Source organism: Oncorhynchus tshawytscha, linkage group LG01, assembly GCF_018296145.1.
Source record: "Oncorhynchus tshawytscha isolate Ot180627B linkage group LG01, Otsh_v2.0, whole genome shotgun sequence".
Taxonomy (NCBI): Eukaryota; Metazoa; Chordata; class Actinopteri; order Salmoniformes; family Salmonidae; genus Oncorhynchus; species Oncorhynchus tshawytscha.
In genome coordinates, this window is record NC_056429.1 from 61,499,536 (window position 1) to 61,525,191 (window position 25,656).

The 25,656-nt window shown below is 41.2% G+C and overlaps 1 protein-coding gene across 2 annotated transcripts in view; it reads left to right on the forward strand.

Moving 5' to 3' along the window:
- Positions 1-11,343, forward strand: part of LOC112254505 (protocadherin-15) — a 222,762-nt gene extending 211,419 nt beyond the window's left edge. For both annotated transcript variants that reach the window (XM_024427170.2, XM_024427178.2), the window contains 5 exons: positions 2,917-2,944; positions 7,311-7,343; positions 7,494-7,567; positions 9,196-9,304; positions 9,975-11,343. In XM_024427170.2, the coding sequence (XP_024282938.1) occupies positions 2,917-2,944; positions 7,311-7,343; positions 7,494-7,567; positions 9,196-9,304; positions 9,975-10,433 (703 nt within the window). In that variant the 3' untranslated portion in view covers positions 10,434-11,343. The remainder of the gene's footprint in view (positions 1-2,916; positions 2,945-7,310; positions 7,344-7,493; positions 7,568-9,195; positions 9,305-9,974) is intronic.
- The last annotated feature ends 14,313 nt before the right edge of the window (positions 11,344-25,656 follow it).

Below are 25,656 nucleotides of genomic sequence, written 5' to 3' on the forward strand. Positions count from 1 at the left end.
TGGCTCTACAAAGAATTGTCTTTTGGGGGGTGAATAGTTACGCACACTCAAGTTTTCCGTTTTTTCGTCCTATTTCTTGTTTGTTTCACAATAAAAATATTTTGCATTTTCAAAGTGGTAGGCATGTTCTTGAAATCAAATGATACAAACCCCACAAAAGTCAATTTTAAGTCGATAGTGCACGGTGAGTTATGTGGCTCTAGAAGGTTTATAAAAGTCCCAGAATTACAAGACTATGTGCATTTAACCCGCCTCGGCCCATAGAGATGGACCCTAAAGTTTCCGTCCGATAGCTCATTCAGGGACCCGGTAGAAATACCTGGAAAAATTGCATTTCAGCACTAATTAACGTCGCTGCTTCGGCTCCAAATGACCTATCGAGCCGAAACTCGGGATTCGGGGTTGCCTCAGCTAGGGCTACACATAATTTCAGAACTGTACCCGCAGCTAGAACGTAACTACGTGTTTTGAGTTTTTATTATGGTTCAAACAGAAGGTCTGTGAATTTTGGACCTGCTCTGAAATATGTGACAGTTGGCTTCTAAACGAGTTGGGCTTCTAAACGAGTTGGTGTCAGTATGTATCAGTTTGGTGTCAGAGTGATATCTTATTGAATGATGGATGCTGACTTGATGGCTGACTTTTGTCAGTTTGCAATAAGTTTAAACAGTGATGGACCATCACCAAATGGACAAGCTGTTCCAACGAGTGATGGAGAGGAACCATTATCACTGCCTGCCCATCCCGAGTTCAACAGGCCAATCAATTGGGCATTTCTGCAGTATATTAGAGCATGTCAAATTCATGATTGTAAGACATTGCAAATGGACAACCGTGTCGCCTGGTAATCTGAATGGGTTGCCAGTAGCACATTTTTAAAGTGATATTTAATGCATCCCTTTCCCCAAACTACGTTCTGCCAATGAGACGACCCAGCTTATGGTGCAGCAAGTCTTCCTGGATCCATCGATTCCCGGTAGACATGGTCTCCGATCGGGGTCCTCATTTCTCGTCTCAGTTTTGGAAGGCGTTCTACACCCTCATTGGGTCGTCGGCCAGACTGTCATCCGGATTCTATCCCCAAGCCAATGGTCAGTCGGAGCGAGCCAACCAAGACCTGGAAACCATCCTGAGATGCCTGGTCTCAACCAATCCCACTACCTGGAGCCGACAACTGGTCTGGGTGGAGTATGCCCAGAACACCCTTCCCTGTTTGGCCACGGAACTCTCTCCATTTGAGTGTTCTTTGGGGTATCAACCTCCACTCTTCCCGGAACAGGGGGAAGAGGTCAGCGTACCCTCAGCCCAGATGTTTGAACCTGGAGAAGAGTTCAGGCGGTACTTCTCAAGACCAACTCCAGGTATCGTCGACAAGTGGACTATCGCCAGATTCCAGCTCTCCGCAACCGCATTGGGCAGAGGGCATGGCTTTCCACTCGGGACCTGCCCCTGTGGCTAGAGTCCTGCAAACTGTCTCCCCGTTTCATTTGTCCTTTTCCCATCTCTAGAGTCCTTAGTTCCACTGCTGACCATCTTGCGTTACCCCCTACACTCCATATTCACCCTACTTTCCCTGTTTTCAGAATCAAGTCTGTGTCTCACTGTCCTTTGTCTTCTGTTTCCATGCCCATCCCTTCCCCCGCGGGTAATCGATGGCCAGCCAGCGTATATGGTGAGACGCCTTCTGAGGGTTCGACCACAGTTCAGGGGTTTCCAGTACCTGGTTGACTGGGAGGGTTATGGACCAGAGGAGAGGTGCTGGGTTCCTGCTAAAGACATCTTGGACCCGGCCCGCATCGCCGATTTCCACTGCCGACACCCCGGTCAGCCAGGTATGCGCCCAGTCTTCCCATGAAGTGCACCAGTCCCTCCTGCAGCAAAGCACCCCCACAACATGATGCTTCCACCCCTGTGCTTCACAGTTGGGATGGTGTTCTTTGGCTTGCAAGTACCCTCCTTTTCCCTCCAAACATAACGATGGTCATTATGGCCAAACAGTTCTATTTTTGTTTCATCAGACCAGAGGACATTTCTCCAAAAAGTATGATATTTGTCCCCATGTGCAGTTGCAAACCGTTGTCTGCCTTTTTATGGCGGTTTTGGAGCAGTGGCTTCTTCCTTGCTGAGCAGCCTTTCAGGTTATGCCGATATAGGACTCATTTTACTGTGGATATAGATACATTTGTAACTGTTTCCCAAAGCATCTTCACAAGGTCCTTTGCTGTTGTTCTGGCAGTGATTTGCACTATTCGCACCAAAGTACGTTCATCTCTAGGAGACAGAACACTTCTCCTTCCTGAGCGGTATGATGGCTGCGTGGTCCCATGGTGTTTATACTTGCGTACTATTGTTTGTACAGATGAATGTGGTACCTTCAGGCAGTTGGAAATTCCTCCCAAGGATGAACCAGACTTATGGAGGTCTACAATTTTTTTCTGAGGTCTTGGCTGATTTCTTTTGATTTTCCCATGATGTCAAGCAAAGATGCACTGAGTTTGAAGGTAGGCCTTGACATACATCCGCAGGTACACCTCCAATTGACTCAAATTATGTAAATTAGCCATCCAGAAGCTTCTAAAGCCATGACATCCTTTTCTGGAATTTTCCAAGTTGTTTAAAGGCACAGTCAAGTTAGTGTATGTAAACGTCTGACCCGCTGGATTTGTGATACAGTGAATTTTAAGTGAAATCATCTGTCTGTAAACAATTGTTTGAAAAATTACTTGTGTCATGCACACAGTAGAGTGGTTGAAAAACGGGTTTTAATGACCCTAACCTAAGTGTATGTAAACTTCTGACTATATATATATACAGTATAGATTCAAAAAAAGTTACTAAAAAAGTAAGTAATGTTGAAATCCCTTAACATTTCAGCAGAATATATGTTTTATATGAATTATTTCCTCTTTTTTTCAGGGCCTACAGGCGAGGATACGGCATACAGGTAGGCATTTTTTATTGTGATGTATTTTTATGTTTTGTTTTGTGTACCAAGCCCATTTCTTTTCATGCTCAAGGGAACTTGAGACAGCTTTATTCTTCATCATTATTATCTATCTCTCACTTGATGGAAAATACTGAATGAGATTTAGACGGGATGAGAGATAGTTGGCAGATTATTTTAACATTAGCATCACAGTTTTCATTTGGTTTGAAAACTGTTGGTGCCATGACATCGCTTTCCCTCCTGGGTGAGCATCAAAGAGAGGCCCCTTTCTCCCACCAGAGAGAAAGGGGGGGGGGGTGGGCCAGTCTCTTGACTTTAACGACCAGTCTTAAATGCTCTCTCTGGACCTGCATTATTGAACAAAGGAATCTGATGTGTGTAGAGAGAGAATATGCCTCCAAAACTCCAACATCCAAAAGCGGATAATGAAACAATATTCCTAACATAAAGAATGTGGGAAATGGGTGGAGGGGATCGAAACAATAAGCATTTAGCATTTTGTGATGTCATTACGGATGGTATAACAAGATAATTGTATCTTGAAGAGCTTTCACAATGTAGATATCAGATTTACTTCTCAATGTTGTAAAATGTATATAATTAAATATGAAAGCGTGGAATTTTATTTTTTTATCTCACCTTTATTTAACCAGGTAGGCAAGTTGAGAACAAGTTCTCATTTACAATTGCGACCTGGCCAAGATAAAGCAAAGCAGTTCGACACATACAACGACACAGAGTTACACATGGAGTAAAACAAACATACAGTCAATAATACAGTATAAACAAGTCTATATACAATGTGAGCAAATGAGGTGAGATAAGGGAGGTAAAGGCAAAAAAAGGCCATGGTGGCAAAGTAAATACAATATAGCAAGTAAAACACTGGAATGGTAGATTTGCAATGGAAGAATGCGCAAAGTAGAAGAAACAATAATGGGGTGCAAAGGAGCAAAATAAATAAATAAATAAATAAAATACAGTAGGGAAAGAGGTAGTTGTTTGGGCTAAATTATAGGTGGGCTATGTACAGGTGCAGTAATCTGTGAGCTGCTCTGACAGTTGGTGCTTAAAGCTAGTGAGGGAGATAAGTGTTTCCAGTTTCAGAGATTTTTGTAGTTCGTTCCAGTCATTGGCAGCAGAGAACTGGAAGGAGAGGCGGCCAAAGAAAGAATTGGTTTTGGGGGTGACTAGAGAGATATACCTGCTGGAGCGTGTGCTACAGGTGGGTGATGCTATGGTGACCAGCGAGCTGAGATAAGGGGGACTTTACCTAGCAGGGTCTTGTAGATGACATGGAGCCAGTGGGTTTGGCGATGAGTATGAAGCGAGGGCCAGCCAACGAGAGCGTACAGGTCGCAATGGTGGGTAGTATATGGGGCTTTGGTGACAAAACGGATTGCACTGTGATAGACTGCATCCAATTTGTTGAGTAGGGTATTGGAGGCTATTTTGTAAATGACATCGCCAAAGTCGAGGATTGGTAGGATGGTCAGTTTTACAAGAGTATGTTTGGCAGCATGAGTGAAGGATGCTTTGATGCGAAATAGGAAGCCAATTCTAGATTTAACTTTGGATTGGAGATGTTTGATATGGGTCTGGAAGGAGAGTTTACAGTCTAACCAGACACCTAAGTATTTGTAGTTGTCCACGTATTCTAAGTCAGAGCCGTCCAGAGTAGTGATGTTGGACAGGCGGGTAGGTGCAGGTAGCGATCGGTTGAAGAGCATGCATTTAGTTTTACTTGTATTTAAGAGCAATTGGAGGCCACGGGAGGAGAGTTGTATGGCATTGAAGCTTGCCTGGAGGGTTGTTAACACAGTGTCCAAAGAAGGGCCAGAAGTATACAGAATGGTGTCGTCTGCGTAGAGGTGGATCAGAGACTCACCAGCAGCAAGAGCGACCTCATTGATGTATACAGAGAAGAGAGTGATGATAATAAACTACAAGACCAGAAAGTGTGGCGAAGTAGCTACATGTTGAAATGGTTTACAACTACAAGACCAAAAAGCTTGGCGCAGTGGCTACACATTGAAATGGTTTAAAAAAAAACAGAAAATGGTAAGACTCTAACGCTCGAGTTAAGAAGATTGACTACATCGGTACTTTGTCTGCAGCTGTACTTTAGTCTAATAAACTCAACCAAGACCACCGCGTGTACACCTCTGAGTGTTTGTTAGGCTGGATACATCAGAGAAAAAAAGTCTACTACAACTGAGGACATTGTGACCTCTGGTGGTCAACCAGAGACTTACATCGAACTACTCGCCATAGACGGATGAGTGGTTTCAACAGAGAGATGAAGAAGGCATGCAAACGTAATTATATATGTCTGGTATTTCTTTTCAAATGAGTGGTCGTTCATGTGGAAAGTATTCATTTTCCATGAGCATGGCTTCCACATGTATGTACCAGTCCACTCTCTTTGTCTCTCCCACTCTCTTTATCTTACCCATCCCCTTCCATTGTGTAACAAGCCGTCATGTCGGGTTGGTCCACTAGGGACTTTCATTGCATTATGTTCGTAATCAATTCAACGTATACCGTGTGTTTGTGTTTATTTATTTCTGTGTGATTATTTAGTCAGTTAGTAAATAAATAATTAAGCCAATTTGTGTATCGCTGAATCATTTAGACTAGGGTTCGTGTAGATATCCAACAATTTTGTGACGTTCAGAATGAGAGTGATATGAGGTAATAATAATTAATAGATGACTGGTATGGTAATGATATCAAATCAAATCAAATTTATTTATATAGCCCTTCGTTCTTCAGCTGATATCTCAAAGTGCTGTACAGAAACCCAGCCTAAAACCCCAAACAGCAAGCAATGCAGGTGTAGAAGCACGGTGGCTAGGAAAAACTCTCTCTTCTGGCTGTGCCGGGTGGAGATTGTAACATAACATGGCCAAGATGTTCAAATGTTCATAAATGACCAGCATGGTCGAATAATAATAAGGCAGAACAGTTGAAACTGGAGCAGCAGCACGGCCAGGTGGACTGGGGACAGCAAGGAGTCATCATGTCAGGTAGTCCTGGGGCATGGTCCTAGGGCTCAGGTCCTCCGAGAGAGAGAAAGAAAGAGAGAAAGAGCGAATTAGAGAGAGCACACTTAAATTCACACAGGACACCGAATAGGACAGGAGAAGTACTCCAGAGATAACAAACTGACCCTAGCCCCCTGACACATAAACTACTGCAGCATAAATACTGGAGGCTGAGACAGGAGGGATATATTATGACAAATTCTTGAGTTAATTAAGGAAACAGTAACTCATTAAACCAACTTTTTCCATGGTGCCCCAAGTTACTAATGAGTTAATTGTGACATTATTAATTTAATCACCTAATAATTAAACATAGTTAATTGATAAAATAGCCGTCATCACATTAATGATAGTCACATCACGACATCTCTGTACTGTTAGTTGTCAGATTAGCATTGTTTTCTCTACTGGTGCAGGGAAGCATTACTAGGAGCTTTACCAAAGATCAACTGACTCAATGTCAACTGACTTTGGTACCCTGAGTCATCCAAATCCTACCCTGTAAATAACCCATGAACTTTAGCATCAGAAGTGTCATGCATACTCTTTTAATTTTTCTATATTTGATATCAGCTCTAAAGTTGTATGTGCTTTATCAGTCATCTATCTCTCATTCTCTTCTGGCTTCTTCTAATATACACAGTATCCATTATCTCACCATTTCTATCATCTTTTTTTCAACAACACCTTTTGTCTATTTTCATTTTGACTGTCTACTCTGTTCATCGCCTCAATCTTTCCTTTTCTTTGTATTCTCCTTCATTACCTCATCTCCACCTCATTCTGTGTTTATCCTTTGTTTGTTATCTCCTCCAAATCCACTTTCCTCTCTCTATGGCCACAGCCTTTTTCTGTAGTCAAATTACCTAGTGGCCTCATGGGTGGAATCTTGTTAATATGTTTCATAATATCATACAAAAATAAATATATATATACGTATTTCTAATCCCGTTTTTTTTCATCATGTATGTAAAACGGTTTTGTTGTATTTCAGTTTTCTGTGATATACAGTATATAGAGTGTAATATTGGGATGCAAACTCAAACTTGAACACATTTCAACTCTATAACTGAGGAAAATGTGTCTTCTTTATTTAAGCTTATAACTATGTGTGTGAGGTTTATACTTTTGTTTCAAAGTATGTTTGTTTAAGACTACTGAGAAACACTGTGTGACCCTGATTTATCCTTCTGCAGTAAAATATTAAATACCTTTCATCCTTTCTCCTGCTGTATCTATATCATAAAATGTATATGAACTTATAATTAAACATTCTGTTTCTCCTTATCCTTCCCTCTCTAACTAATCTATGGCAGCAACTGCTAAGGACATCCCTGCTGAGACCTGAGGTAGAAACCTTACTGCTTCTCTCAATGCATAAGGATAATTATTAAATGCTCAGACTGTGCTGTTCTGCAATGTGCTGTGCTGGGTTTCTATGGTTTCGCTTTTGTTTCTCTGTACTAATTTGATCTCTATGTACTTCTTCTGAAATTCAGGAGCTGACCATGGAGTCAGGCATCGACCCAGGCCAAGACTACTACAGGGATGACTACTATAATTACGACCAAGGGTGAGTCCAAACTCCGCTGATTTTCCCATCTCTCATCAGTCTCGCTCCCATCCAGGGAATTTAATTGATGTCCACTGGTTAATTTAAAGTTGAAAGTTATGCCATTAAGACAAAATCACATTTCACAACCCCCCGACACACACACACACACACGCACTGAGTGATCCTTTGGGTTGGAGAGTAATGTGGGGAAATTCAAAATTATGGGTTAAGTGTAATATATTGTAATATATTTATGTAGATCATGCCTGTGTTTACCCTTTCCACTCCCACCAAATGTAATCTATTTCTCAGGCTTGAGCGGAGCATGGCCCATGAGAGCCTGGTAATAGTCTCCTCCAGTAGGGAAGAGAGGGAAGGGTACTTTGGCTTGCGTGGTACACTGCAAATCACCTAAATGGTCTAGACTCTAGAGGAAAATTACGTAATCTACAGCGATACAAACAGATGTTAACCAAATGTTGTGCATTGAACTCTCGTGGTCAGACACTCAGGGGAGTTAAGATAGTTGGAGGTGAAGCTAATCCCCTACCTGAATCAAACCGTAATGAATTGGGTGAAGTGGTTCATCAATTACTAAACATGTTGTAATTGCATGATCACGTAGGCCTCATCGAGTTTGTCACTTACCCTCTCATCATCCATACAAATTCTAGTTTCCGCACAGGATGCTTAGTGTGTTTGTATTACGAAGCCCTTCTGTTGAGGCTGACAGTAATTGTGTTGTGAAGACTGGTCGACTATGTGGGACAGCGCTGCTGCTGCTGAGGTTGCTATCCCAATAATCCCAGACTGCCTTTGATATGTTTCTATTTAAAGAGCATGGAGCAATTTAATAGCTGCCTTAAACTCTAAATCCAGCGATCATTAGCTGTATGCGGTGACCCAGCGAACTCATCTGTTCAGAAGGTGTTGCTAATGCAGATTTCCAATTGACCTTCTTCCTTCAGTTTCCACACAGTCACTGGTTTAATGCAGCTGGCTTTTGGCACCCATGACAAGTGGGTTACAGATAGGACCACAATTCTGTTTTGGCCTGCTATTCCAGGTCTGACGCAGATGTTGGTATGATGCTGATTGATGTCGGCCCCACATTGCACCTCATTCACCGATTCAATGTGGGGCTAATGGAGATTATGATATGGGCCTTTTAATTGTGGATCGCTCGCAGCAGTATTGTGGGCAGAGTTTAGCATTTACTCCCACATACATCACAGATTCAATAGTATATTGCAGCAATGTATATCACTTCACTCTATCGTGTATTTGTACAGATTCAATTATGTAGCAGATCCGTGTTGACCCCTTCTCTCATGCATGTCATCTCACAATTTAGAGGGATGTGGGGTGTAGAGCAGAAGTCAGACCAAAATAACCATTACAACTTGACAACTTGTTGACTATGCCAATTTAAGCATGTTTTATGCACATCTACATATGTAACACAGTACATATGCAATTGTTTTATTGTTAGAGCTAGTGCTTCAAATGTCTCGCATCCCTAGCGGTGTGAGCAGAAGTTGTTAGTTACTGTCACCTCTCAAAAAATATTTTGCAATGTTGGAAAGGAATTATGGTAGAAACAGCTCTTAAGCTGTTTCCCGTTTGCCGTTTGTTTTTCCTCTCAGGTATGACCTTCCTCCGTATGGCAAACACAGGAAGCTTATCTCTCCCATGTACTATGAGCATGGAGAGCTGTTTATGGAGGATGACTACCACAGCCCCCATGGGTCTGAGGTACTTATTTTACTATATATATAAACAATTTGATATGATCAACAATATGATTTTGATTATCAATACTATATATCAATGTCTAGGTTTCCATCCAATTGGCGACAGATTTTGATGTGAATATAAAAATAATCTGCTGTACATGAGCGTCCCGACCCAGACCCTGACTCCCCTTAACTGCCCAGCTCATCACTGCCTGGACCTCTGGTGCTTAGTGATGATTTTATGGTAGAACCAGGCTGGGAAGCAACACTACAGAACCTGTGCTGCAACCACTGCCACTAAAACTACCAGTGCCAGGAACATTACAACCGTCACTAGCACCTCCTATGGCACAAATGCTACCACTGCCACTGTCACTAGCACTTCCACTGCTCCCGAGCTGGCTAAGTGAAAAGTCAGTCGATGTGCCCTTGAGCAAGGCACTTATCCCTAATTGCTCCTTTAAGTCACTCTGGAAAAGAACGTTTGCTAAATGACTCAAATGTAAAATAATGTTTACAGAGTTGTGTGTTTCATATCCTGTTACCGTCGTAGTTTAATGATAACTTGTACATTGATTGCCAGACTTTTATCTATGACCTGTTTGTATGCATGATATATTTCAATATACGTAAATACTGTTTTATCTGTGCAATAACCTCATCTTTGGCTCTCCATCTTTTGTTCTCAGCCTGGGGTGAGGATGAAGCGGCTCAAGCTGGTGGTGGAAAGCTCCACGGGAGAGGACAGCGCTCCTGAACCCCAGAGGAACTGCCTGTCTCATGTCAATCGCCACGCTAACATCAATGGGAACGTCTACCTCTCTCAGAATGGGACCATTGTGCGGACCAGGAGGCCCGTGCACCCCAACAACCTCAAGGTGGGCTCCCCTGGCCACCTGGGCAAACAGTTTAAAAATCTGGAAATGCTGACTGAGACTCAGGAGAAGCTTCATCTAAACAGCATGGGGGAACCGGTAACAGGAAATGGAATAGGTACACTTACAGGCATTACCTCCACCGTTGACATTAAACTCAGTCCTCCAGCGGGTCCCTGGGGTTCAGCATCATGCGCCTTGACAGAATTGGGTCCAAATCCAACATTGCCAAGGCACTACATGACAGAATCAGCAGAAGCAACTGTTGTGTAGATGAGCAGGAGTCGTGTTTCGAAAGAAACGTTGACATCCCACAGCAACCACACATTATCAGAGGAGGAGGAGCTGTGCATGGGGCCTTGGAACAGCCTGCACATACCGATGACTAAATTATGACATATGGACTGCTGAGTGTTTATCTTTCTGTTGACAAAGTTGACCATGTTTTTAATGTGTTGAGAGAAGGAGCAAAATATTACTCTATGTCTCTGATGTTTAAGCAGCAATCACTGTCCAAGACTACCAGTATGATTGCACTAACGGTATTATTGCACTATTCTTATGAATTGGATATTTATGAGTTTTGATATGCTGATGTTTCATGTGTCTAATACATATCCCTGATATGGCTATTATACAGATCAGTGAAATTGCTGTGAAGCAATGCTTGCCTTGAAACATTTATGACAAGTAACGAATGTTGATTGGTATTATCCCTAAAAATGACCTTGAAGGCCTTTGTCACGCTGGATGTTGCATAATATGTTTTATAAGTATTTTCTTGACTTGGATGTGAATGATGTCTGGAGCCGAGATACTTGATAATATAGATACATATAATTATAATAATTAAGAAATTATATGTATTTTACTAAGATGGTATTTTATTTGCAAATAATTAAATATTATTGTTGATGATTTTATGTTTTAATTATATAAAGAGTTAATTCAATAATTTTTGTCATTTTATATCGATCAGAGTAAGGAGAGACACTTGTAACCTATGACATAGAAGTAATGCATACATGTTTGTCAATACTTCAACAAAAACAATCATTATTTAAACTATGTTGTTTTTGTCACGTTCTGACCTTACTTCTTTTATTATGTCTTTGTTTTAGTATGGTCAGGGAGTGAGTTGGGTGGGTTGTCTATGTTCCGTTTTCCATGTTGTGTTTGACCTGGTATGGTTCTCAATCAGAGGCAGGTGTCGTTAGTTGTCTCTGATTGAGAATCATACTTAGGTAGCCTTTTCCCACTTGTGTTTCGTGGGTGTTTATTTTCTGTTCTGTGTTTTATTTCACAGTTCAGGACTGTTCATTTGTCGTTTTATTGTTTTTGTTTCACTGTTCACTATTCGTATTAAAAATCAAGATGAACACTTACCACGCTGCACTTTGGTCCTCTCCTTCATACGACGACCGTTACAGTTTTAAACAGACGTGTATCTACAGAATGTGATATTTTCAATCCTTTAAAACTTGATGTAAAATCTTTCTGTTTGAGATATTTTCTTAATACTTCAGGACCATGCAGATGGAAAAACACTACCAAATAATGTATTAATGTCAACAGTAAAGTTTTAATGAGCAATACTTTGGAGCACTGGCATGAATGATAAACAGCTGCAGGTTGAAGTAACACAACATCTGCATGTAAGTCATGTCAAGGCACAGGTATTGTAGAACGCTGTTTACAAAGGCCCAATATTGAACTCTGACAAATAGTTGTTTTTGTTCTCGCATTAGCTGGTGATGTGAAAAGAAGTTATTCAAACTTGGCAATTTTTCAGAAACTTCCTGACCTATAGTATTTTCCTAAAGCCCCCTCCTTTGACTGACATTGGGATAGGTAATTGTACTGTACAGTTGAAGTCGGAAGTTTACATACACTTAGGTTGGAGACATTAAAAATTGTTTTTTAACCACTCCACAAATTTCATGTTAACAAACTATAGTTTTGGCAAGTTGGTTAGGACATCTACTTTGTGCATGACACAAGTAATTTTTCCCAATATTGTTTACAGAGATTATTTCACTTATAATTCACTGTATCACTATTCCAGTGGGTCAGAAGTTTACATACACTAAGTTGACTGAGCCTTTAAACAGCTAGGACAATTCCAGTAAATTATATCATGGCTTTAGAAGCTTCTGATGGGCTGATTGACATCATTTGAGTATATTGGAGGTGTACCTGTGTATGTATTTCAAGGCCTACCTTTAAACTCAGTGCCTCTTTACTTGACATCATGAGAAAATCTAAAGAAATCAGCTAAGACCTCAGAAAAAAATTGTAGGCCTCCACAAGTCTGGTTCATCCTTGGGAGCACCACGTTCATCTGTACAAACAATAGTACGCAAGTATAAACACCATGGGACCACGCAGCCGTCATACCACTCAGGAAGGAGATGCGTTCTGTCTCCTAGAGATGAATGTACTTTGGTGCGAGTAGTGCAAATCAATCCCAGAACAACAGCAAAGGACCTTGTGAAGATGCTGGATGAAACATGTACAACAGTATCTATATCCACAGTAAAATGAGTCCTATATCAACATAACCTGAAAGGCCGCTCAGCAAGGAAGAAGCCACTGCTCCAAAACCACCATAAAAAGCAAGACTACTGTTTGCAACTGCACATGAGGACAAAGATCGTAATTTTGGAGAAATATCCTCTGGTCTCATGATACAAAATTAGAGATGTTTGGCCATAATGACCATCATTATGTTTGGAGGAAAAAGGGGGAGGCTTGCAAGCTGAAGAATACCATCCCAACCGTGAAGCACAGGGGTGGAAGCATCATGTTGTGGGGGTGCTTTGCTGCAGGAGGGACTGGTGCACTTCACAAAATAGATGGCATCATGAGGTAGGAAAATTATGTGGATATATTGAAGCAACATCTCAAGACATCAGTCAGGAAGTTAAAGCTTGGTCGCAAATGGATCTTCCAAATGGACAATGACCCCAAGCATACTTCCAAAGTTGTGACAAAATGGCTTCAGGACAACAAAGTCAAGTTATTGGAGTGGCCATGCCTATAAAAATGTGTGGGCAGAACTGAAAAAGCGTGTGCGAGCAAAGGAGGCCTACAAACGTGACTCGGTTACACCAGCTCTGTCAGGAGGAATGGGCCAAAATTCACCCAACTTATTGTGGGAAACTTGTGGAAGGCTACCTGACACTTTTGACCCAAGTTAAACCATTTAAAGGCAATGCTACCAAATGCTAATTGAGTGTATGTAAACTTCTGACCCACTGGGAATGTTATGAAAGAAAGAAAAGCTGAAATAAATCATTCTCTCTACTATTATTCTGACATTTCACATTCTTAAAATAAAAGTGGTAATCCTAACTGACCTAAAACAGGGAATTGTTACTAGGATTAACTATCAGGAATTGTGAAAAACTGAATGTAAAGGTATTTGGCTAAGGTGTATGTAAACTTCCAACTTCAACTGTATAATGGCTGGGTCTAATCCTGGATGCTGATTGGTTAAAACCGCATTCCAGCCGGTGTCTATTCCACGAGTTACCTCCGGCTAAAGCTATGACGTTGAAATGCCTATTTACTTTGTTCCATCTCACTGTGCAATCCACTGTCTTATCAGCCCAGCCAGGCAATTTATAAACTTGATCTTCACTATAAAATGCATTGAGACATTATCTCCTATTTCTTTACACTGGCATTTGATTTTCAACACCAGAGATTTGTTTAAACATTGCTGTCTGTCTCTCCGATATTTGCATCATTGTTTAAAATTTTGAAAGTTGATCTCCAGCTGTCCCATAGTATTGAACATTGTCTGGAGTCATGATGAGACAGAATGGCAGGCTGATTTTCTCAGCCAGTTGTTATCATGAATAAGCTGGCATTATTTTATGGATTGTGGAAAGACCACCAGAGGGCAGGCTGGGCTCACAGATAGTAGCTCAACAAGGCATGGGAGGCAAGGTAACCAGAGGCAATTAAGCACCGCTGACGGTACTAATTACATATTCTCCTTCCCCTATAAGAGAGTATGGAACCAGCAGAGAGGTCTCTGGAAGATGTCCACAGAGACAGGGGAGCTATCCATGAAGAACCACTAAGACGGTGACAAGCCCGTGACTTTTGTTGTAGTTTAAAGATAATCGTATTGTGTTCTTGTTTGATCTGGAGAAGAAGATGTACGTTTTTTCCTTGGGAGATTTTCATTGATTATGTTGGAGTGTTTGTGTTGACCAAATGCCCTCAATAGAGAACTGTGTTCAATCAAGAAAACCTACTCCTGACTCGTTTATTCCACCTTTCCGCTTTAGAGTGACGCCCAATTACTTGGTCCGCTCACAGGATAGACACAGAAATTTCAATAGAAACCGGTCTTTCCTGCTTCAGTTTGAAGTGATTAACTGTTTTTGGCTAGCTCCTCTGAAAAACATTGTCCTGACGAGAGAGCACATTTTCTATGCCAGGTAAAATTACATATCATTAGCTCATTGTTATGGAAGTATCCAAATAAATGTCACTAGAAAACAGCTTAAACAAAGGCAAATGCAGTTATTTTGCTGTTATTCTGGCTGCACTGTTTGACGTGATTGTAAATTAGCCATATTTGGCTAGCTAGCAAGCAAGGGATAAGAACGTTGCGAGCCAGTATGGCTATGGAACATTTAGAACGGATGACTGGGTCGCGTCCATAGATCCAGAACAAAATAGTGAATGATTGAGTCGCGTCTGGCAAACGAACTGATAGAATGAACGACCAGCCTGCTTGGGAAGCAAACCTAGATTTGTCTTGGGACTATATCTTGTGTAAGGATGAAATAGTATTAATACATTCATCAAAATAATGTCTTTAATGAAAATATGTCAATCATTTTTTAAATATTTTGGTAACCCGATGTGTAAAAGTGATAATGCCGGTGTTTGGAGGATACAGTGTATTGGCACGGTTTGCTGATATATGCTCCAAATAATGGCTTCTTGGACATTATCACTTAAATGTGTTTGTGCTGAATGTGAGTGAAAGCTCGGGAAATACGGGGGAGTGTGGCGCGGGTATATGTACCAGACAGGGGGAGACAGGCCAGTCTTACAAAAATGTACCTTGGTAGTACAATGAAAAAACAAACATGTTTTTTTATCAATTCAATGGAAGGAAAATACCTTGGTAGTGACCAAAGAAACATGATTGTACCTTGGTCGTTTTTTCATTGTACTAGCAGGACAAAACCGTTTTGCACCAGTAACATTGTCACGCCCTGATCTTTTTCACCTGTCTGTTCCCCATTATCCCCTGTGTATTTATACTTGTTCTCTGGCCACTTGTTCTCTGGCCATGCCAGTGTGGGAGCAACAATCCACTGTCTGCCTCAGTCTGATGGTGTTTGTGGCAGAGGTGAGAAACGTTTGAGGCTCAGGTGTCCGGGAGACGCTACCCGGAGGTTACTCCATCTTCGTTGGGACTCTGTGAAGGAATTCCACACACTAGCAGCGGAGGGTGCCTGGATCCCGGAAGTGCTGTTCGACACATTCCTGCACAGAGTATCAGAGGAAGTAAAGGATGAGCTTGCAGCCCAGGAACTACCGACGGATCTCAACTCACTCATCACTTTGACCATCCGGATCAATGGACGGCATACGGGAGCGTAGGAGGGAGAAGAGATCTGATTGCGGTCCCAATCGCTCACTCAAGGATCACACCTTGCATCTGACCTTCCGTCTACGTTCCTGAGAGGATCCGAGCTTTTCCAAGTTCATCCAAGAGCCTCCGAAGACTGCTGATTTACCTCTACCTGAGCCAATGCAGCTCGGCAGGGCTAGCCTGTCTCCAGCCGAACTCGTAAGCAGACTCAACATCAATAGTTGTCTGTATTGCGGTACTGCCGGTCATTACGTGTCAACCTGTCCCTTCAAGAGACATAAGTCATTGGCAGGAATGAGTACTCTGGTGGGTCCTAAGGACAATTTATCTTCTCCCCCTACTCACCCCCCTCTGCATGCCACCCTGCTGTGGGGCGACCAGTCCAAGTCTCTCCAGATACTCATCAACTCGGGGGCCGATATGAGTCATATGGACATTACCCTGGTGTCCGAGCTGGGCATTCCCACTCAACCCCTCTCCTCTCCCATGAATGTTAAAGCACTGGATGGGCATTCTATAGGCTGGGTTACCCACCATACCACCCCTATACCTACTAGTGTCGGGGAACCACAGCGAGATGATCCGATTCCTGCTAATTGAGTCTCTGCAGGTTCCTGTGGTATTGGGATTATCTTGGCACCAGTGACACTATCCCTGGATTGACTGGTCTACTGGTGCCATTGTGGGCTGGAGCTCGTTCTGCCACACTCATTGCCTGAAATCAGCTCTGCTATTCCCGCAGAGTTCCGGGACCTCTGGGAGGGGTTCAGTAAGGCCCGGGCCACTTCGCGTCAGCAACACCGACCGGTACCCAAGGATGTTAAACTGGATTCACTGGCACGCCGCTATAGCCCCGTGGCTCCAAAATCATTAGCCACTCTGCTGTTTGTCCTCTGTTGCCCCATATCCTCCGTATTCTTCCTAATTTATATGTGTCTAGATGTTAACCCATGTCTCATAGCCCTTTGTCTCCTGTTTCCAGGCCCACCGCCCTCCCCCGTCTCATCGACGCCCACCGATGTACAGGGTGAGATGTCTCCTGCAGGTTCAACCTCAAGGCAGGGGTTTCCAGTACCTGGTTGACTGGGAGTGTTATGGCCCGGAGGAGAGGTGCTGGGTCTCCGCTCGGGACATCCTGGACCCAGGCCTGATCTCTGAATTCCAACGCCGGCACCCCGCTCAACCAGGTATGCACCCAGGTAGGACGCCAGGTGGTGTACAGGGGGGGTACTGTCATGCCCTGATCTGTTTCACCTGTTCTTGTGATTGTCTCCACACCCCTTGAGGTGTCGCCCATTTTCTCTGTTTGTCTGTTGCCAGTTCGTCTTGTTTAAGTCAACCTGCCTTTTTCTCATCTCCTGCTTTTCCTCAGTCTCTCTTTTTCTCGCCCTCCTGGTTTTGACCCTTGCCTGTCCGGACTTTAAGCCCGCCGGTCTGACCACTCTGCCTGACCTGAGCCTGCCGTCCTGTACCATTGACCCTACTCTGGAATACCGACCTCTGCTTGACCTGAGCATGCCTGCTGTCCTGTACCAACACAGTAGGGTAGGGTTGAGAGAGCGTAAATCAACCACTAGAGCGAGCTGCTCCTTCTGCGGGTGGAAACAAGCGCAGCACCCCTTGACTATAAATACTGTAAATTATTACAAAATGCCAAAGATTAGGTTACATTTTATCTCATATTGTCCCACATTTCAGGTTGCCAACACAGGGAACCCAAACATGATTAAAAAAACTGTACTATCAATAGAGAAAGTATTACCCCTTTTTCATAGCAACTATTTCCCTTTTCTTTGATGTTACAGACAAACTAGGACCAACAATAGTAGCCTGCCTCTGACTTGTCCATACTGGTATATAAATTTATCAATACGATACCAACCAACCTCTTTTGACCTAGGGGTGTTTATTTATGTAATGCATTATACCTCCATTGTACTATGATAACGCACAATTAATAAAGATGGTAACATATGTTAATTTTTGGTATCCATTATCATAATTGTGTGTTGCCATTGTAGAATGTATAGTGCAGGTTAAAACCATGGAATTTCCATGACCCACATCAATGGTAAAAAAAGAGGCAATACCATGGTATTATTTATGTGAATGGCAGTACCATCATACTTTCAAGCTAAAACCATGGTAATTTTCCATGATTCAGATCTATACCATGGTATAAATGATGCCATACCATGGTAATATTTAGGTGCAATGGAAGTACCATGGTAGTACCATCATACTTCAGGGCTAAAACCATGGTACATTTCCATGACAGACTATAACATGGTAGAAGTAAAAGTACCATAGTAGTACCATGGTATGAATGAAAGTATGAATGAAAATGTTTGTAAGGGCAGACGAGGAGCATAATGAATGTCATATTTGCTCATCAAGATTTTTTTTCTTTTTAAAAACGTCCTGTTACGGCAGCTGATCACATCTAGTTCCAGTCACCCAAACCATTTTTATTACATTGAGTGTCATTTTCACGCCTCCATTGGGCAAGGGCTGTTGTCAAGAGCTTTATAAGTAGCATTATGGTTCTGTTTGTCTTATTTTTTTAAATGTTAATCACAAATTATTCACTTACCTTTACATACTTAAGTCTATAACCACATTAAACATGACGTGTTAGCCTGCTGGATAAATGTTATGTTTTGTGCCTTACATGTTAGGGCATACCTGAGAACTCTCCAGAACATGCTCACAAGAAGCCACAAGATGTCGCCTCAAGCTTTACAACGAGAGAGACTGCTGTGGGCCCAACGAACCATGAAATTACACTATACTACCAAGATAAATAACTTGGACCATGTCTACAAAAAATACAACTTTTTCTAATAAGTTACTATTTACCTATTTAGCACTTCATATTTAACACTTCATAATCAATATATTGGTTCACTTTAGTAAATGCTGCCAATGTAGTTAGTAGGTGAGCATGGTAATTATTTCGCCACTATGGCCTATTTATTGCCTACCTCCCTTATCTTACCTCATTTGTACACACTGTATATAGACTTCATCTCTATTGTTTTATTGACTGTATGTTTGTTTGTTCCATGTGTAACTCTATGTTGTTGTTTGTGTCACACTGCTTTGCTTTATCTTGGCTAGGTCACAGTTGTAAATGAGAACTTGTTCTCAACTAGCCAATCTGGTTAAATAAAGGTGAAATAATACAAATTAAAAATGTAACATTTTGGGATAGTCTAGGGTTGCCTCTTCTGAATAACTGGATGCAATGTCAAGCAATACCAATACACTGTATAGTGTCTGTACTGTTGATGTGAAGGGCTACTTTTCATTACCAAGTGGAGACATGAGTTACAGTGATGATCAAGCATTTAAGTATCAAAATACTCCTGTCAACAATTCAAAGGAACTGAAATGGATGAGTAATGTAATTGACAAAATGGTAGATGCATCAAAGTATATTTTGCCCAGGTGGGTTGGAGGGTAGGTCACAGTATTTCACTTAGGTTAGTGTGCTGTAATATTCCTCATTTAGTTAATATTCTTCATGTAGTTCTGGTCTCTGAACATGTGATGTTTTCTGGATGTGGCTCAGTATTGGGGAACATCAAGTTCCAGGGAATGTTCATGATGTGAGCTGGTTTTGTTCCATGTTTGTAAAGATGGAAAAAGTTGTTTACTACAAATGTATTCATTCTTGAACAAGTAAATATAGCTGAACTTACTTATTTATTTTTGTTTTGTAGGAAAATATGATTTAAAAAAAGACACCATCATCTCAGCTTGCCCTGCACCAGAAAATAACTCTAGAATACAGAAATACAGAAAATGGAAGAAACTCTGGGGAAACTCTGAGGTACTTATTTCATATCTAGGTCCTTTTATCAGTAGCATATGATACCCTTGTTAGACAGTTATGACTGCTGTGCAGACCCCTCGATAAATATCAGCTACTGCTGTTCTTTCACTACATGTGGATCATCTGAGCAGTATAATTAGCTGAAATGCTGTAATTTGCAAGGTGTTCAGTATATCAAAGTGCTAGGGTTCCTCTCCTGCTTAAAGAACGCTGTCATAGGCCCATGAGTCAGATGTTTTTGCATAGTAGACATCAGTGGAGGCTGCTGAGGGGAGGATGGTTCCTAGTAATAGCTGGAATAGAGCAAATGGAACTGCATGTTTGATGTATTTGATGCCATTCCACCAATTCCGCTCCAGCCATTACCATGATCCCGTCCTTCCAAATTAAGGAGCCACCAACCTCCTGTGGTAGACATATTCAGTTGTTTGTGGCAAAAGACAGACAACTTAAAGAGCGACTGCCTTTTAAAATGCAACAAATCCCCTTGAAAATGACCTATGTGGCATCAAAACAAGTTAGAAACATTTATTCTAGTGTCAAAATTGACTACAAAGTGTAAATAGGATAATATTGGTCATAAATGGAGTTTGGATCATCCGTGCGCCACAACAGGTAAATGAAGGTTGGGGTTTGATTTTGACGATGTCCATTTGTCCACTATAATGTGACAAACAGCTGTGGTAATTGCTCTCTCGATTTCTGAGTTATCTTAGATTCATTCTGGGGATTTTGAGAGAGTGAAATAGGCATCTGCGTCTTCAGAGTCTCATGGGGGACAAACTTTATCAACCAAATCAGGAATTGGTCAGGAAACACACCTCGAAGACTGAAATCCAATAGGCATGTTCAGTGGCTCTTTAAGCATAGGTTGTTGAAGACTGTGGTCGATAATGTATTTATTTTCTCACTATAGGGGAACAGAAGTATCTAAGAGGAAAATGGATGCTGTTTAGTACAAGTGCACTGTTGCCTTGTGAAAAACAGTTGGTTCAACTTGAATGAAACATACTGTAATGTTTAGTTTGTCTAGTTTGTCCATGGAAAACTAATTTTCCATTAGTATTGAAATTGTTGTAGTTATTATCTGGTTCTCAACCTACTGTGTGTCACGTAGAGTAGGCCAGATGGCTAAACTGGATAACCTAACCTCTATAAAAATAAAAAGATGGCGGAACCGCAAAAGTTCTTCTGTGCAAAGGTGTTTATTTACAAGTGATTCCGGAACAGAAAATAACAGTACTGCCATCAACGTCTACCTTATGGGACAGCTTAACAACAATGCTGCCCCATCCACAGCTCAATCCAAAAAATCCCCTCTAGAGACTGGAGAGAGGCTCCTTTTGTAGGGCTAGCCCCTCCCCTCAGAACAATTAACCCTAATTAATTAATCAATTAACAATACAAACCTACATTTTCCATGAACTAAACATACTCAAGGATATACATTGCAACACGGTTTTAAACAATATCACAACATAACATTTACAACATTACATCATTACTGACAATATCTTTCAATATGCCCATATGCATTAATGAGCCATTTGGGACAGGCACTATAAAGCCAACCCAATTCCCTTAGCTCGGGTCCTTTTCCAGCATACCCAGAAGCTACAGAGATGGAGAGAGAGGAACAGAACAAACAAACAATGCGCTCATCCACAACATGGATAAGTATAATAATTATTGTATCTCTCAAATATGAACATTGACAAGTGTGAAATGCATGCACCAAGACAGAAGTTAAATTGTGTGTCGACCCACATTGTTAACTTATGGTATAATGGCGCAGGGAGGAGTGATGAATATGTGTGTGCGTTAAAGAACCAAATGCTGCCCGCAGCCAGTGACGGACTTCTACGTCACACTGTGAGATTGGGTTCCTCAGAAGAGGAGCAAAGAGGGACAGGAAGAATATTTGTTACGTGGTGACTGGTTTCTTCCTTGTCCCTGCATATGATTCACACAATTCTGATTGGTCAGACGGTCCACAAACTGTCCTCAAGACATCTAAAGGCTGAATCAGTCTCTTATTAGAAGGTAAAGATATGAACCAGTAGAAACTTCAAACTTCCGCCCTCTAGAATCAGTGCTGAGTACTATTTGGTTTTATAATGCCAGGGCCTTGTCCACTATAATCAGTCAAATAAAAGTTTTGGCTGTGAAATTTGCCTTAATTGAGTAATGTCAGCAGCTTTCCCGGTTGCGTCATTTGAGTGTTTATAGCTGCCCTATTGTGGTGGTTGCTTTAACTGCCTAGAATGTGGAGTTTATTCAATGTTTGTTTACTTAAGACTCTGTACACTGTTGTTTCTCTTCCTTTTAATGGTTGAGATTAAAATGTTCACAATGTTCTTTTTCCTCTGCGATGTGCTATAGTAGTTGTTGGATTACTTTGTCCTGTTTCAAGTAGGATTCTGAATCTCTTCTTCTCACATTCAACTTATCTGAGCGATTTAGTGAGATTCAGGTGCTTAGGCTGAGTAGATGCAAGTCCATCATCATCTCCTAATTTCCACTTGCTATTTAGGACTATGTCCTTCCAAAATAAGTATATCCTTTACCGCGGTATGAGCGATCTAGGGACGTTGTGAGTCATTTCAGGATATTAGGATGTCACAAATACTTTTGTTTTTACGTCTCACCAGCTCCATCGTCAGCTGTGTGTATTTCAAATCAAATCAAAGTTTATTTGTCATGTGAAATACTTACTTAAAGGCACTAACCAACAGTGCAAAAAAAGGTATTGGGTGAACAATAGGTAAGTAAAGAAATAAAAAACAACAGTAAAACAGACAGTGAAAAATAACAGCTTCTGTACACCATTTCATGTAATGCCATTTTCAAGGCAATTTAAAAACTTGTTTTGGTTTCGGTAACTATATATTGTATATGTTGAGTACTTTTTCATTTCTATGCTTCACATTGTTATTTTGGAAATGTACTCAAACCCAAATTATGGTTTAACTCCATTGGTGCCAGGGCTCCCATTGTTAAAAAATTGAAACTCCCTACTTTCAATCATATTTTGCCTTACATTGAAGTGTTTAACCTTTTCCTTTTCAGCACAACCAGTACTACAAGTAGAACACACAATTTGAGATATAAAGTTGCATTCATGAGTTTTATTGACAAATGTCAATAAACAAATAAGGTCCGCCAAGCAAAGACCTGATAAAAGTTCATTTAAGAATGCTGTAAGTACAGACATGGTTTGCTCAGTGGGAAATAAATATCCAGCCAGTCAGTGACAACTGTGAGTTTGGAGTTGGTGACAGCAACTATATGAGCTTATTACAATATTATAGACAATGTGTGCTAGAAGAACCTCTTACCTTCTAACAACTCTTGTGTGTCTTGTGTCATAGAGCAAAACATGTGCATGTTTGTGGGAGACTCAGCTTTTCATAGATGGGTCCAGTGGCAACCTGTCATTCAGGGCAGGTGGGGCAGAGCCCCACACTTTTGGGTGAAAAATAAATAAAACAGTCACATTTTTGGGGGGACTTTTTGTTTTGCTTGTTATATTGGCATTAATACGTGACACATATGAGTTTGCAAACATTATATATAAAAAAGTGTAACTGAGTTAATAAAGCCACATACAAACATGGTGTCTTTTTTGCTTTCTTGGGTATGGCAGCTCCAAAATGCAGGTGTTTCAGCCTAGCTGAGTGATTTCTGTGGTGGGGCTAGCCAGCAGAATATACAGAGCGTTGCACCTGATTGGCGCAGTTTTCTGTCATGATTGGCTCTGTCAATCATGGGATAGTACGTCATCCACAATTCTAAGGTTAGCTTGAAAATGTTAGCCCCTTGGGATCTGCCATAGAGTTATATTAGCAGTGCACATCCAAGATGGCTCAAAGTCATTGGCCACAGATAGAATAACATCAAATCACGTTATATCCACAGTAGCTTTGATTGGACTGATCATGTCAACATCTTACTTTCAAAGTCTTAGCTAGCAGTCATCCTCAGTTGTCATCAAGTCGAAAATCTACTGGCAAATCCTTTTAAAGCCATTCTAAACATGTATTCACACCATCTGTCATTCATGGCATTTTATCTGTCAATTGCAACAGTTCTCCAGGCGAAAAAGGTATGTGCAACAGTCTATCAACAATTTTATCCAACCCGTCAGCATCTGATTGAGCACACTTATCCCCAGTTTTAAACTGGTTAGTTGGTTTGGTGTGGGACAGAGTGTTGTGTCCTGTGCTACAAAAAAAAACTCTTGGGAGGAGTGGAATGACAACCCTGAGGTATCATTCTCCTCTGCCTGTGTTTGAACTTCTATTATTCTACTCTGATTATCCGTCTCCCTTTTCAACCTTCTATCAGTTTCTTTTGCTGTGGCTTCTTAGGCCCATTTTTCGTCTTCCTCCCTCAGTTCCCGCTGTTCTTTGAGAATTTTCTATTGATGCTGCTGCTTTTGAATACGCTCCTCAACGTTCCTCAATGCATTGTTATGGGAACAAACAGTGGCACCCAAACATGCAAAATCATCATCCTCCTCTCCATGAGCTGGAGGAGGAGGTGGAGGAAAATTGGGGGGATATTGCAATTTTAGGTGTTCGAGTGGAGAATACAAAACCACTGGTGGTGGGGGTTGAGGCTGCGTAGGGGGAGCTGAGGCAGGGGTCGGTTTATCTGTGCCTTGCAGCTTCACGAAAGGCTCTGATTAACGTGGCAATGATATTTGTCCCCGTAAGCGGTTTTAAAAGTACAGAAGATACGCCAATCTTAGTTTGAGACTTTATTTCCCTGACCCAATAGACACTCATACAATGCTTTGACCTTATCTTTATCAAATGATCCATAAACGGACCACTCTGAACTCTTCTCAGAATCATTTTCATACCACTTACTGTACATCTACGTGTGGGTGCTCAAGTTATATTTTCCCCGCTGGATCAGCACCTTCAGTGGTGCACTTAGAGGGGTTTGGCACTAATGCTTTCTAATTGTCTTCTTAAACCGTATACGTACACCAAATCTCTAATAACCTCTTATACACACATTCAATTCAATCTTTATCTCACTAAGTCACTCAACCAACACAAGTCTACCAGACCACTGGTCTATCACTTTCTCTCATGTATATATATATGATAAATATTATTGAATGTAAGTCAGTTACCTTAGATTTACCCCTTGGATCAATTTCCTTAGATCCCCTGAACCAGTTTCATTAGGTTCTCTAAACCAGATTCCTTAGGTTTTACTCTGGTTGATCAATGTTAACCTTGGATCAATTTCCTTAGATCCCCTGAATCAATTTTTTAACATATTTAATACCAGCAGCTGCAGGGCAAATCTATATCTGATTTTACAGGGAAGATCTCAAAGAGTAAATGGTTACATGTCCCTTATATAGTGTTAGGTGATAATACAATCACATTGTTATTTTATACAAGCAACAGTTGTGGCTTTGTGTTAGGCTGCAGAGATACTGCACCAGGAGTCCATGAAAGACATAACATCACAGTCCAACATAGATCATACACTACCTTTCAAAAGTTTGTTCAAAAGTTTGGGGTCACTTAGAAATGTCCTAGTTTTTGAAAGAAAAGCACATTTGTTTGTCCAGTAAAATAACATCAAATTGATCAGAAATACAATGTAGACATTGGTAATGTTGTAAATGACTATTGTAGCTGGAAAAGGCTGATTTTTTTATGTAATATCTACATAGGCGTACAGATGCCCATTATCAGCAACCATCCCTCCTGTGTTCCAATGGCACGTTGCGTTAGCTAATCCAAGTTTATCATTTTAAAATCTAATTGATCATTAGAAAACCCTTTTGCAATTATGTTAACACAGCTGAAAACTGTTGTGCTGATTTAAAGAGGCAATACAACTGGCCTTCTTTAGACTAGTTGAGTAACTGGAGCATCAGCATTTGTGGGTTAGATTACAGGCTCCAAATGCAAGTTACAACAGCTCACCCCAAATTCTGCCACCACAACACACACACACACACTTCACTAGAAATGTAGAGTAATTGAGGGGTTTGAGAATTT